At 38.7% G+C, this 15,580-nt stretch overlaps 1 protein-coding gene across 1 annotated transcript in view; it reads right to left on the reverse strand.

The window, feature by feature from the left end:
- Nucleotides 1-12,042, reverse strand: part of BMPR1B (bone morphogenetic protein receptor type 1B) — a 40,892-nt gene extending 28,850 nt beyond the window's left edge. The window contains 3 exon segments of the mRNA NM_001145151.1: nt 4,466-4,568; nt 5,092-5,194; nt 11,833-12,042. Coding sequence (NP_001138623.1) covers nt 4,466-4,568; nt 5,092-5,194; nt 11,833-11,975 — 349 coding nt within the window. The 5' untranslated portion in view covers nt 11,976-12,042.
- Between the last annotated feature and the right edge of the window lie 3,538 nt (nt 12,043-15,580).

A 15,580-nucleotide genomic window follows, 5' to 3' on the forward strand; every position in this document is an offset into this window, starting at 1 on the left:
TTTATGTGAAAGTGCTGCATTTGATCTAATAGCTCTCCTGATTTTCTCCTTCAAGAGGAAGAATGTTATCCTAGGGTGTTCTGCATTTCTGGTGCTGAAAGGGAATAAGCAAAAGACCAGTATTCATAAAAGAAGTTCAACTGTATTCTGGCCACCCTTCATCTTTTTCAACACAAAAGATGACAAATAAAATTTCAAGGACATAAATAAATGCTGATAAATACTTGTTGCATGTGACTGTGTATCCCTAATTTCCTGCTAAATGTACCTAAGTTAAAAAAAAAAAAAAAGAGTCTGAGAAAACTCCAGATTAGTAGAAAGGATTTTGTTTGCTTTTAATAAGGACAGTTTATTTGTAGGCTTTTACCCCTACCCTCAGTACTTCTCTAATCTCTAATAATGAAACCTCACCTACTTATTATGTAGCACCTAGTAATACCGATGTTTTGAGATAAGGTTAATCACTTAACTTTTTTGGAAGAGCAATTATATAAGCAACAGCAACAACAAAAATGGTGATTTGGATATCTCGGCCTTTTAGTCTTTTGATAACAGAGTCTCTACATAATCTCTGCTTTCTCATAATCTAACATACAGATTTATAACAAATCTGCTGTAACAATACATAATAATCTACTAGGCAAGGTCTAGTAAAAGGAGTCTCGAAGTGTGGTTTCTGTACCAACAGTATTAGCAACACCTGGGAACTCCTGGAAATGCAAATTACTGGGGTCCACTCAGATATACTGAATCAAACTCTGGGTTGGGCCAGTAATCTGTATTTTCACAAGCCCTCCAGGTGAATTCTGATGCAGCTAAAATTTGAAGACAAGTGGGACTTAGTAAATATTAATTTAGAAGTAAGGGAGAGGAAGAATGAGCCAGCACGTGCCAGCACACAGGAGTGAGGTAGTAACTCTCTAATACCATATTCTAAGAATAAAAAAAATGCTAATTTAACAAATTAAATAAAGCAAATCAAATATAATAAACAGAAGGCTTTAAGGTAATTCTGCTTATTGATTACTGGGTGCTATAACCATTATTTAGAATTTCCTAACTCTTACATAGGTGAAACATTTTTTTTTTTTTTTTGAGAATGTTATTCAGAGCTCTCTGCAGAAGATGCCATAAGATGACACCATTGGCCCATTTCCTCTCTCTACTACATACTTTAGTAAGGGTAACCTTCACACAGTACTTAACTCACTGTTCCTCAGCTTCCCTATCTGTGAATGGGGATAGTAATCACAATGCCTTCCTTATCAGGTTATGAAGATTCAGTAAATTTGCATATGTTAAGTACTCAGAAAAGAGCCATAGTAAATAAGCACCCCATTCTCATTAGCAAATATTACAAGTATGAAGATGATTTCCATGGTCTTTGGCCAATCAGCCTCGGCTCTCAATTTTAGAGGGTCCCTCCAACCATGCCCCTTCCCATTAAGAAATGAGTCTGCAGGACCCAGGGGATGCGTCCACCCAGAACTTTGTCCCATCCCATTCTTTTTTTAAACCACTGGTCATCTCAGTGTATCTGGTGAAGGTTAAAGGGGAAGAAAAAAAGAAAAAGAAAAGGTCACAGCTTTATGGTAGAGCTATGTTATAAAATGCCAGTACTCTCAGACTGCAGCCAGCAGTGACTTTTATTGGACCCCAAAATGACTGCATCGGAAGGGTGAGGTGGAATATACAAAGAACTCACCTAGGTCCTACATGGGATTTTCAAAGTTCAAAGCAGTAAACTTTAATGCCACTAAATTCCACCCAAGTCTACTATCTTGTATAATTTTCAGTATTATGTACCAGCCATTCCTGCATCCTCCTTCCCATACTGCTCTAAAACAAGGATTATGCTGCTGCCTTTCTATTCAAAATCCTTTCACTCAGTTCTCTAGAGACTTATTCTACTATTTTTAAAAGTCCCTACTTTCTCAACCTCCTCAGAGAACATTCCCTTATCCGCCTCACTAGCACTATAGTGCTAACTAGAGTCTGGCTCCATCTACAGGACAATACTCACACTGCAGCCCTTTCTGCAAAAGGAAGAGTCAGAACTTTCCTAAACCTTACTGCAACTTCTAGGACACAGCACCTTCATTTTCATGTGAACAACCTTTTCTCCTCGAGGGAAGAGATCCTAAAATCTAGCACTTCTGTTTTCGTTTCCAGTCATTTCTCACCCTCCTCCCTCCCCCATTCCCAATACATAAGCCCCTATACTAGTGCTATTCAAAATAGTGTCAACAGACCGCCAACTTTCTGCAACTGGTTCACAAGGAAATACCCACAAAACCAGAAAGTAAACGTTTACAACTTTACAGCAATTTGACACCAGCACACTTCTCTAACAAGGTGTTATCAAACTCACACGGTGAGACACAAGGGCCGCTACCTATATCCACATATAGATACTGTCTTTTTTCTACCAAAAGTATTACCCAAACTTTAATGTGCATACAAATCACTGAGGAATAGTCTTTAAAAGTAAGTTTAGTAGTCTGGGAGTGGGGCCAGAGATTCCACATTAATTAAATTAATTAATTAATTAATTAATTCATTCATTCATTCATTTCACTTATTTGAGTGTGAGTTGAGGGGCAAGGACAGAGGGGAAGGAAGGGGGAGGATCTCAAGCAGGCTCCACTCTCAGCACAGAGTCCCATACCAGGCTCCATCTCAAACCCTGAGATCATGACCTGACCAAAATGCAGAGCCAGACACCTAACTAACTGAAGCAGCCAGGCACCCTGAGATTCCAAATTTATAATGAGTTCCAAGTGATACTAATGAGCTGATCTACAGACCTACTTTAAATAATGAAGTTTTAGACAACAATTATGAGATTTTCTCCAACCAGCCATGCTGTTTGCTACACCTGTATTTTGCAAATGCTTCTCAAGCATTTACTAAACCTCTCACATTTACTACTGCCTCTGTTTAGTCACTGCTACTAAGAGACTGTGCAACTCTGAGAGAATTAAGTAGTTGCCCTGTGCTGCAATTCTTCATCTTTAAACAAGAAATAATTCTAAGTACCTCTTAGGATTGTTGCAGGACTCAAATGGGTTAACTAATGTGACACTGAACATAATGCTTGGCTTATGCCAGCCATTATAATTTTTAAAAATTTGTATTCCTGTCTTACCCCCTTAGGGAACTCCTGTTCATTCTTAAAGTCTTGTTCAAGTGTCACTTCTATGAAGCTTTTTTGACATCTCCCACCCCAGGCAGAGTAAACCACTCACTCATTTATGTCCTTACTGTATTTTACAATCTAACTCTACTAAGATACTCCTTTCTTTTAAAGATTTTATTTATTTATTTGACAGAGAGATAGAAAGAGAGACCGCACAAGCAGGGAGAGAGAAAGAAGCAGACTCCCTGCTGAGAGGGGAGCCTGATGCAGGGCTCAATCCCAGGACCCTGGGATCATGACCCAAGCCAAAGGCAGATACTCAACCGACTGAGCCACCCAGGTGTCCCTAACTTATTCCTGACTGAATATAATTTAATTATTTACATATTTCTCACATCCCAGTGTACATGTCTTGAGAGCAGGAATTTTCTGCATCTATTTCTGTATCCCTAACACCTACTATGCTGACTGGCAAAATATTTAAAAAACTGAATGTTTTATGTGAATTAGTATGAATCAATCCTTTAATGCTTTATAGGCTTCAGCAGAAACAAGTACTATAACATATTATCATCAAAACCAAGAGATATCTTGTTAGGAAGATTTTCTCAAGAAGTAAAATCAATCATGAGAAATCATTTTAAACCACTTATATAAGACTTAGGCCTCAGGACTCTGTGACAATTCTAGTCATTTATCTCTTGGAGAGAGCCAAGGAGAAGAAAGGAAACATGGGAGCGGTGTTTAACAAAAAGTCTTTCAGGTTGCAATACTTGTCTTTTTCAGTGAGCAACACTTAAATGCATAAGTTTTGAAATTAAATTCTCTAGAGATCTTCCTCCTTCTATCAGTATATTGATATATGATTTGACTAAAATGCAGTTGCTCTAGCCCAGACAAAAGGAAATGCATCTGGCAAATAATCCAACTCAGTCCTTTTTTTTTTTTTTTTTAAATGCATGTTAGCCGAATGGCATTTTTTGAGTGAAGTACAACTTCTGAGTGACACTTAGAGGTAAGCATAAGACACTGTCTCCCTCCTCTCTGCTCCTGAAGCCTACTACAAAGCTCTAGGACCTCTAGTTTTTACAGAGAAGAGGGGAGAAGTTAAAGAAATAAGATTCTCAAGCATGAAGCCACAGATGACTACTTTTCCAAGAACTACTTATTTGCCCATGTCTTTGAATCATGTCACTTTGCCTCGGTCCCCTGCCCCAGCAGTGGAAAATGATACAGGTACATTCATTTAGAAAACACAGAGCAATTCTAGTTTTTATTTTCTTTGTGCCTAAAATGCTTCCAGCCCCCAAGCTTCCCTCTCCTTACCTCTATTTTTCAGTGGAGGCAATGTAGGGTGTAGATCTTTATTACATTCATTCCGTTCTGTGCAGCACTCAATTGATCTTCTTTGATGAGGAATGGGGGTATCCTAAAGTTAAACCCAAACTGATATTAGCAGATTCCCCTAAATTTCAAAGTCACATAATCTAAAACTTTTCAGAGATCTAACTCTATGTATAGAACTCACTTAAAATTCTGATAATTTTCCTCAAACATCCTGAAAATACCACCTTCTATTAGGAAATGTCTCTTCAATGTCCATGTATTATCTTACTGCAGCTTTTGCAGTTCAACAAAACCACTATTACATTTTAATAACCAGGAAACATAGTTATAAACTGAGGAGTAAGGCTTGGATTAATGCAATTATTAACTGGAATCTGAGCAAGATCATCTAGTGAGTCACTAATCAAGAAGTTAACAGCAAATAGAAAAATAGTTGATTTTGAACTGAAGGCAGAGTTGGCCCACTAAGAGAATTTTCGAATCATTCTCCAACTTACTAAAAATAGGCTAGTGAAGAAAAGCAATTGTTTTATCTAACTTGAAACCTGACTGCTTGAGAGCTAGTAATGAAAGGTTACAAAGTAGAATCAAGTTCTCTTCCTTACCCGGCACTGAAAATCTGAGCCTTCTAGTCCTAGACATCCAGAAGTGACCACAGGCATCCCAGAATCATCTTCTTCAATCATTGTGAAACAATATCCATCTGTGCTAAAGACCAAACAGGCAAAGTAAGTGTGTGTGTGTGTGTGTGTGTGTGTGTGTGTGTGTCTACGAGGAAAGGAACATGTTTACCATTTGTTTTATTACATACAAGGAGAAAGTTGATGATCTTTACAGGTTACAATCTGCTAAGAGCATTCCAAAACATCCTTTTATGAAATTTGATGTAGACTATAAAATATTTGGTAATATCTTCTCAGTCTAGAAACTTGTTGAGAAAGAAGAAGCCAAAGTTTCCATATAACATATGCCATTAATAACCATATATACCAATGACTAAACACTTGCTTTGGTCCTCCGTAGGCATCACCTCCCCAAATCCAGAAAAATGACTCTGTGAGGAAGACAGTATTATTCTCATCTTCAAATGAGGTTTAGAGAACTCTGAGCAATTTTTCAAGGGCCTTACAGCAAATAAGAGGCCCGGCAGGGGTTTGACCCCATCCAGGTAAACATTTATGCTGGTTCTATTTGCTCCAAATGAAATAAACCTCTTACTGACAGACCAAAAGAAAGACAGGTAGGAGCTTGGATCAGCACAGAATAAGTGAGCTAATGTTCTATCTTTGGTCCCTCTGCTTTGGGGCTGGTCTGTCATATGGAAACATCAAGCTTTGGTAAGAAGCCAGGGCTTACACTGGGGGTGGGGTGAGGATGAACAACAGAAAAAGGGGGTTTTAACAAGATCATGGAAAGCAAAGAAACAAAACTCTAAATTTCCATATGGTTTTCCAGATTTAAAAAATTTACTTATTTGATCTCATTTAACCCTCTCAACAACAATGAAAAGAAAGTGATATTATTTCTATTTTCCAAATGAGGAAACTAAAGTTAGGGGGTCTAATAAATATGTATATGGTGGCATAACAAACAGTAAGATAATTAGGCCTTGAGTCTAGGACCTATTGCTTTATTCATCCCCACGCTTTGCACTATCCTCGCCTGGGGCCAAAGCTGGAAAACAAGAACTCTGACATACTGAACTATTTATAAACAGTCTTTACTGTCTTCACAAGTTAGGGTGATGAATGCCAGCAGATTCCTAATAAGTCACCAACCACTACTGCAAGTGCTAAGAAATAAAGTACTAAATCGTATCTCCATCATCTTCTCATACACATGCTTGCTCAGCATCCAAGACAGATATGGCAACGTAGCCCTAAAAGGTCAGGGGAAGAAAGCTCTGAGCATGGCATTAGCCATGATTTGTGGGTTTGTCTCTCTGTATCAATGGCAGCACCATTCTACCACACATTAGCCCTCCAGTTATCACCAACACCCTTAGAATGGTTTACTCAGTTTATAACCTCAAGTGATCCAAAATACCTCAGTTTATAAGAACTACACCAGCAACGTTCAAATATATTAATGAATGACTAGGAAGGGCCAATGATAAATCTCTTTGATAGACTAAGGTCAAATGCATGAATATTGTCATGGAAGAAAGACTGCCTCTGAACAGCCCTTGCTCTGAATTCTTTGGGGCTTTTTAGCCAATTTACGGAAATTGCTGTGGAAATCTAAAGCACGTAAACACTGAAGGCAATAAATAAAAAAGCTGTCCCTTAGAAATTTAAACAATATGAGCAAACAATACCCATGTGATTTTTTAAAATTCCTTTCCTTCCCATTTAGAACATATATATGTATAACTTCTATGTCTCATCAAAAGTAAAATTCAGGAATTATCAGAAAGAAAGTCACCTTGATTTTCTGACATTAGGAATTCATGGGGCTAGAAAAAGTGATACAGTATGTTAACTCTAAAAAGATTAATTTCTCCTTATTTATGAGTTCCTCTTACTCAAAATCTGAATGTATGGAAAGACACTCATAAGGATCAAAAAAGAGAATAAGAAAAGCTGGTTAAGCTGTTGGCAAGTGTTTCTGACAATGTCCTGGGAAATATAAAGAAATCAGGGAGAGTAAATTCAAGCCTTAAAAAAACACTCCCTTGTCTGCAAAGAGGGTAGAGCTAAAAATACAAAGAGGGTATGCAGGAGGAGAGAAGCCCTGGAGAAAAGTCAATGTCCCATAAGTCATCAATTCAGACAGAAATCAAATATGTAGCTGGAGGACAAGCAGAAAGGTTAGAGAATCATTTCAAGTGCATATTATCTGCAACAAAGCAAAATACTATTTTTTAAGGATTTTATTTATACATGAGAGAGAGAGAGGGAGAAAGAGAGCGAGCATGAGCAAGGGGGAGGGGCAAAGGGAGAAGGAGAAGCTGGCTCTCCTGGAGGGGTGGAGGGGGTGTCCCAGGACCCCGGGATCATGACCTGAGGCAAAGGCAGAAGCTTAACCAACTGAGCCACCCCGGCACCCCAACAAACCAAAAATAATTTATAAGCTTCACAAAACACATGGCATGGTGAAAGTCACATGAAGAGTCATTACAGGAGATTTTGCAGCGTTCAGGTGTGCAGTGATAGTCTAAGGTCCTAGGAATAAATCTGAAAATGGAATGGGAAGGATTCACAATGTAAAGTAACAGCTAGAAAGATATTTAGAAGATAGATATTACCTTGAGAGAGATAAAATAATGGCTTCACCCCTTCCTTTGAGTTGTGGATATTAAAAAAGTTTCTAATAGTTTATTCAGCATATTTTCACTACATTCTCTAACATGTATGCCACGAGGCACGGGAAACGGCATGGGTTTTGGAAGCAGACATACCTGCACCTGATAGGAATCAAGGCCAAGACTGAGTCTGGCCTTAGTGTTGACTAGTGATGTGATCAACGCTACTTATGAAAAGCTTAAAAACACTCTAATACATGTTTTCTGAATTATCAGGTGGGATTTGAGAATCTCTTTTAAGTCCTGATTCCGGCCACTTTTTTAGACTATTCTGTCCAGGAATATGAGAGTGGTAATGAACCAGAGACTGGCCAACTCAGATTGGCTAAGCACTACCTATTATGAGACCTCAGGCCACACAGCCCAGACGAGCCCTTATCTAAGCCTCAACAAAGCATACCCTGGTCTTCAGAACTGTTCTACCTAGGAGTGCAAGAGACTGAATGCAACATCATTCCAAGTGTGTTCCTCTGCAGGTCAGCAAACTGCTCCCTACTGGTCTGTGAGGAATTAATACAGAAATGGAAACTTGTAGAACAATAAATTTAGCTCTGCTGAATCTCTATAATAGAAAAATAGAAAAAAAATAAGTATGCAATTTGCAAGTATTTTTAAATCTATTCTCTAGTAATTCATTTTTATCGTGCTTTAGAAAAGTATCAGTGCAGCTGATTGGGTGTTGGGGGTGTGTGTATGTGTTTCACCAGAGACAGCATGACAGGTACTGATTTTTGGAAGTCAAAAAGTAGATCATGAGCTTATAGTAATGGAGGACTGAATTTATTCTAGGTCTTAGGCCCAGGAACAAAGTAGCCCCTGTGATTCACGCAACTGACCTCAGCTCCTAGGAGACTCAACTGGAGTTAACATCTTGTTAGCAAAAAAGATGTTCATTTTACTCAAGAGTGAATATTCGCTCCTTTGAGAGCCATTTCAAGGGTTGGCTGATGGTCAAGAATTAAGGACTTTGGAATAAATATTTCTTAACTACAGTTATCAAGGTCAATAAATCTGACTGCTGTGTTTTGGTTCTTACCCTACTTGACCTCTAACAGCTTCTAACACAGCTGACCTTACTTCCTCCCTCTGTAAACTTGGTTTCAATGATACCATACTCACTGTTCTATGTTCATTCTGGATCTTCTGGGAAGAGCCTCCTTGACCCAAGCATTAAATGTCTCAAGGCTCAGTCCTACCCTGGTCTATTGGATTATTTTATTACTATACTCAATTTTTCATGCACCACTCTAGCCATGGCTTCTCTCTGAAGTTGAGCTTGACTTGGTACCAAATCACTTGATTTGGAAAATGGAATGTTAGGGGACATCCCACAAATACAAGTTTTAAGATGCTGCTCCCTCACAGTCAAGTGAGAAGCTCTGGATAGCTTCTACTCTAAGAAGGGTTGACAAACATGTGGAACAGGCCTAAACTCAAGGAAACAGTCCAATGCCAAGCCCACCCAATCCAGCAGGGCCCAGAACAGCTGCAGCCCATTTGCAGGCCTAGGAATGAAAATATGAATGTCTTTAGCTGTAAGTCACTGTGATTTTGACACCATTTATTTCACAGCAAAAACTGACTCATCTTCTGCTCACTCTAGACTCTTCCCCCAAACTCATCTCAGCTGCAAATCCATATCCCACGGCCTACTCTTTGGTATCTCCATTTGTGGGGGGTCAAAAACCTTAAACTTGGGCAGCCGGGGTGGCTCAGCGGTTTAGTGCCGCCTTCAGCCCAGGGTGTGATCCTGGAGATCCTGGATCCAGTCCCATGTCCAGCTCCCTGCATGGAGTCTACTTCTCCCTCTGCCTGTGTCTCTGCCTCTCTGTCTCTGTGTCTCTCATGAATAAATAAATAAAATCTTAAAAAAAAAAAAAACAAAACCTTAAACTCAGTATGTCCAGATTGGAACTTAATTACTTCTCTCTGTCTTCTTTCATTAAAAGCCTACACTGTACATCTAAATGTACATCAAGCAATTTGTGAAGCCAGTTCATCAAAATAAAACTTTCCTTCTAAATAATTCCCCAACACATTCACTTCCCTCTTGCACCAGCACCACCCTAGTCCAAGATCATGTTCCCTTACATGAACTGTCTTTCCTAAATCCACATTAATACCACTGCTACTCCTGCTTAAACAAATCTCCGTCACTGGCCTCCCAATGCTTCCAGAAATAAGACGAACATTCTTAATAAAGCCGGCCAGGCCATGTATAATCTTTCCTAGCTCCAGGCTCAACTATAGCCACACCTCCACCTGCTCCCTGCACTTTAGGAAAACCAGTCTTCTTTGAATATGCCAAACTTCTCCTTCCCACGCAAAGAATCTGTCCTGCAGTTAACCCTGTCTGAACACTTTCTTCCAAATCAACTTAGGACACTCCAATGTCCTATAAGGAAAATAGGACAGAATATTTAAAGTTGGGATAATTTTGCAAAGTTTTCACATGTGATCACCAGAACTATAGCTCCAATGACACACACAGATTTATTCTTAATTACTACAGACTCAGGCAAAATAGTAAAATATCCACCTAATATGTTTCTTCCTGATAATTTTATATTTTTCAGAAAACTTTGACATTTTCCTGATACTTTTACCATTTACTACAAACAGGTGGTATTTCCCAGTAAATACCATCTGAGCTCTGGAATCATTTTACCATGGCACAAGACTCCGTGATCCCAACTTTGTTCTCCATATAAGAGCCAAGTTACTGGACTTCCCTGGGCCCTAAATTCCTTATGTCTAATGATAAGAAATAAGCATGCCCTACCATGCTCAGTTGTTTTGCTGATTAAAGGAGATATGTAGGGATCCCTGGGTGGTGCAGCGGTTTGGCGCAGGCCTTTGGCCCAGGGCACGATCCTGGAGACCTGGGATCGAATCCCACGTCGGGCTCCCGGTGCATGGAGCCTGCTTCTCCCTCTGCCTATGTCTCTGCCTCTCTCTCTCTCTCTGTGACTATCATAAATAAATAAAAATTAAAAAAAATTTTTTAAAAAATCCTTTGATGTTTTAAAAAAAAAAGGAGATATGTATTTATGAATATACCTAACATTCCCCCCTATCGTTCAGTTAATATATATTTCTTGAGCTACATATCACAGGATATGCCTTCTTTCTCAGGAAGAAGAAAAAAAAAAAAGCATTCAGCTCAGCTTTATGCTCCTTCCTGGGTAAATAGGCCCTAAATTATTGCTCAGATATTCTGCATGGACTTCAAACCTAGCAGCCCATGTTCCCATTTGGGCCTATTTCTTGAAAGACATACTGCTTTTCTGACATCTTAACTCTTGAGATCTGCACTTGTCTGGTTACTCTGCTATGTCTCCCTGGGCACACTGGCCTTATTAGGCTATGCCTCTTTAGCCACTGTTTCATGAGGAGTGTAAATATAGGCTAGAGTGCCTAGCAAAATGGATGTAGCTGCATTAAGATGCATTAGAAAGAAAGAGGTAAATAGTCCAGTTCCAAATAAAGTTTTGATACAAATATGATTATTCACTAAGGAGTTTATTCTCTAGTACTCTGACAATGTCTCTCCTACCATCTGGTGGGCTCACATAAGCTCTATCACTACACTGCTTCCCAGAGTCAATGAATATTCCTAACAACTCAGGTGTTCTTTCTAAAATATTGACCACCAATGACAGGATGAATGGTTAAAACTAATAAAAATCCTCACACATTTGACACCCTCTGCTGTTGAATTTATTTTGGGGATAGGGTCTTTTAGGAAAAAAAAAATAGTTTTGTCCTTGACACTTGTCCCAAGCTCGGAACCTGTGTTCTATGTTGATGTGCATATGTGATATATTTGCAGAAAGGAAGAAGAATCTCAGAATGCCATTTCAGGCCAAAATGCAATTTAATATTTTTCTAAGCACAGGTACAGCTCTGAGAGTTAAGGAGTTAGGCACTATTCCTCAAAATGTGTTCTTGGGTAACATCAGCCTACAATTTCGTAGTCAAAAAAGTATGACTTTTTGTTAAACCTAGGTTAAAACCTTTTGTTAAAACATTTATGACCAACCTGCAAATGTTGTTGACTGAGTCTTCTGGACAATGGTGGTGGCATTTGCAACGCAAGATCTTTGGACGAGGGGTGGGGACTGTACTCTCACCATCCTCTTTCTTGGTGCCCACATTTAATTTTCCTGAACTTCGCAAAAGCATGTTATCAAGTAAGTTTGCTGAAAAGAAGAAAGAGTAAGAGTTTAAGGATCTGTGGGAGAGTCCAACCAAAGTCTTCTATCCAAAGAATGAGGAGATTAAACAAAATATTAAGTATTTATGATACTTAAAGATTTAAACATAAAACAGATATTTTAATGATTTTGATATTAGAAATTATACTTATATAATTATTATAATCATATAATATATGTCTCACATAAAATAGAGAAATTCTCATAACCATTTCAGGGTAACAACCTATACATTAAATTATAATAGTTGTATTTGACTCAGTGCAATGAGTTCAATGAGCACTAGTACATAGATCATCTCTACTCTGTATGGTAATGGTATGAGTAAATATCATTCCTATTTGCAGATGAGAAAATTAAGACTCAAAGTTTAAGTGATCTAATAAATCATGAAGCCTAGCATTTAAATCCAGATTGTTTGGGTCCTAGGGCTTTCTTCCTACCAGTCTCTTTACTTAAAAAACTTTCGTTTTAATGGGTCTCAAAATTCTGTGACAGATTTTTGGTCAAGTTGTTTCCATTAAAAAGTACTGATTTCAAAAACTAGTAACTTAAAACTGCCACACATGCACACACACACACACACACAAAAAAAAAAGGTCCACAAAACATTCTCCTTTCCTTCTGCAGGTTTTACGATGCATTGTTATCATTAACCAGTCTTTTACTATTAAACTTAAATGGCCAATTGACACAACAGTTCTGAGACCATTCTTCCATTACTGATTAAGACTGGGGATGGCAGGTATTGGGGATAATATTCATTTAGCCTTCTGAGCTTTCTGGGCAGACTTGGTGACTTTGCCAGCTCCAGCTGCCTTCTTGTCCACTGCTTTGATGACGCCCACAGCAACCGTCTGTCTCCTGTCACGAACAGCAAAACGTCCCAGAGGAGGATAGTCAGAGAAGCTCGCAACACACATAGGTTTGCCAGGAACCATATCAACAATGGCAGCATCCCCAGATTTCAAGAACTTGGGACCATCTTCCAGCTTTTTTCCAGAATGACGATCTATCTTCTCCTTCAGCTCAGCAAACTTGCAAGCAATGTGAGCTGTGTGACAATCCAGCACAGGTGCATATCCAGCACTGACCTGGCCTGGATGGTTCAGGATAATCACCTGAGCCGTGAAGCCAGCTGCTTCCATTAGTGTGTCATTTTTGCTGTCACCAGCCATATTGCCACGACGAACATCTTTGACAGATACTTCTAGACACTGAAGCCCACATTGTCTCCAGGAAGAGCCTCACTCATGTGCATTTCAACAGACTTCAGTTGTAACATTGACCGGAGCAGAGGTGACCACCATGCCAGGCTTAAGAACATCAGTCTCCACTCGACCCACTGGGACAGTACCAATACCACCAATTTTGTAGACGTCCTGGAAAGACAGACACAAGGGCTTATCAGTTGGACAAGTTGGTGGCAGACTGCGATCCAGAGCTTCAAGCAGTGTGGTTCCACAGGCATTCCCATCTTTACGGGTGACTTTCCATCCCTTGAACCAAGGCACGTTAGCTCTTGGCCCCAGCACGTTGTCACCATTCTAACCAGAAATTGGCACAAATGCTACTGTGTCGGGGTTGTAGCCAATTTTCTTAATGTAGGTGCTGACTTCCTTAACGATTTCCTCGTATCTCTTCTGGCTGTAGGGTGGTTCAGTGGAATCCATTTTGTTAACACCAACAATTAGTTGTTTTATACCCAGTGCATAAGCCAGAAGGGCATGCTCATGGGTCTGCCCATTCTTGGAGATACCCGCTTCAAATTTACCAACACCAGCAGCAACAATCAGGACAGCACAGTCAGCCTGAGATGTGCCTGTAATCATGTTTTTGAAAAAGTCTCTGTGTCCTGGGGCATGTAATACTTGCTGGTCTCAAATTTCCACAGGGAGATATCAATGGTGATACCACGTTCACGTTCAGCTTTCAGTTCATCCAAGACCCAGGCATACTTGAAGGAGCCTTTTCCCATCTTAGCAGCCTCCTTCTCAAATTTTTCGATAGTTCTTTTGTAGACCCCACCACATTTGTAGGTCAGATGGCCAGTAGTGGTAGACTTGCCCATATCTATGTGTCCAATGACGACGATGTTGATGTGAGTCTTTTCCTTTCCCATTTTGGTTTAGGTTAAGTGGTAGTTTTCACACCTGTGTTCTGGTGGCAAACCAGAACACTTGCAAAGAAGCTGTATCATGTATTTTTAAATAAATTATTAGAAATACTTAACATGCAAAACTTAATAGGAAGATGAAAACTTAGTTATCACTAAGATATATCAAATGATACATATTCCTCATCAGCTTTTACATGCAAAGTGCCTTCCTATTATAGTAGTGATAGTTCTACATCTTTGATGGGAGACATCATAGTAGATGTGATCTCTAAAGACAGATTTTATGAGTTCAAAATTAGGCTTTACTATTTACCACTTAGTTGATCCTGGATAACTTTATAAATAATCTCATTGTGCTTCACTTACTATTAAAGTGGAGATAATTATAAGCACCTTTCCTCATGTCAACAGCTAGGATTTACATGTTACGAGTAATACTTGGTATATATGCTACCTAATATTATTGGAAAGATCTAATATTTTTACTTTTTAAATAGTAAGACATTTCATTCCTATAGGGTGACCCTATCACTGAGATGGTTTTAATATTTTCCCTCTTTACCACCACTTTTGGAAAGTAATGATGCTAGAGAGACAAGGATATGCATTCACTGATACCTATTATGTTTCAGGCTTTGTGGCAAGAGCTCACATACTGCTATGTTCTTGCATAAATTGTTAATCCGAGCAATGTTTGATTTAAATTTTCACAACACATCGAGCTTGTCTGTAATTAAAACCAATTTTAAAGAAAATATTATCTAAAATATGTTGAGTTAAAAAGTTGAAATTCTAAGCCAGAGATGCAAAATACTCAACAGTTGTATACAAGTCTGCATGTGTTAATTTCTTAAACCACAAATTAATGCCTCTAGCCACTGGTCATATCAGAGAATGAGAAGTTTAAAAAAAGTTATAGTTTTTCCTGACTTTCTGTATGGTAAGCTAATTAGTTGAATTCTTAGAGAGTAATAATGAATGAGAAAGCAATAAAATATAATAAATCAATTTACCAGAATTTCCCTAATCACTAATTCTAAATTCATTAGATTTTTCAAATTTATATTATATGTGTACTTGACTTTCTCAAACAGTTTCTTCTATTTTAGTCTAGAGAAGACAGGTAGATTGTAATGTGCATATGCAGAGTTGGTTATATGCAGAAATCCCGGGCCACTCACAGTGATTCTGATTCCATAGGTCTTAGGCGAGCCAAGGAAAGTGAATATTCAAGATTCCATGTGATTCTGAGACAGATCATGTGCAGACTCCACTTTAAGAAACCCAGGACTAGATTAAGCAAATAATATTTATTTAATCCAACCACATAATTCATCGCAATAGATGTAAATCATCTCTATATAATAGGAGGTTTATCCTTAAAGTCCAAAATAAATGCATTATATGTTGGTATCTTATATTTAAAGTCATTTGTTACAAGTTCACCAGCATAA

This window comes from Canis lupus, chromosome 32 (genome assembly GCF_011100685.1).
Source record: "Canis lupus familiaris isolate Mischka breed German Shepherd chromosome 32, alternate assembly UU_Cfam_GSD_1.0, whole genome shotgun sequence".
Classification (NCBI taxonomy): Eukaryota; Metazoa; Chordata; class Mammalia; order Carnivora; family Canidae; genus Canis; species Canis lupus.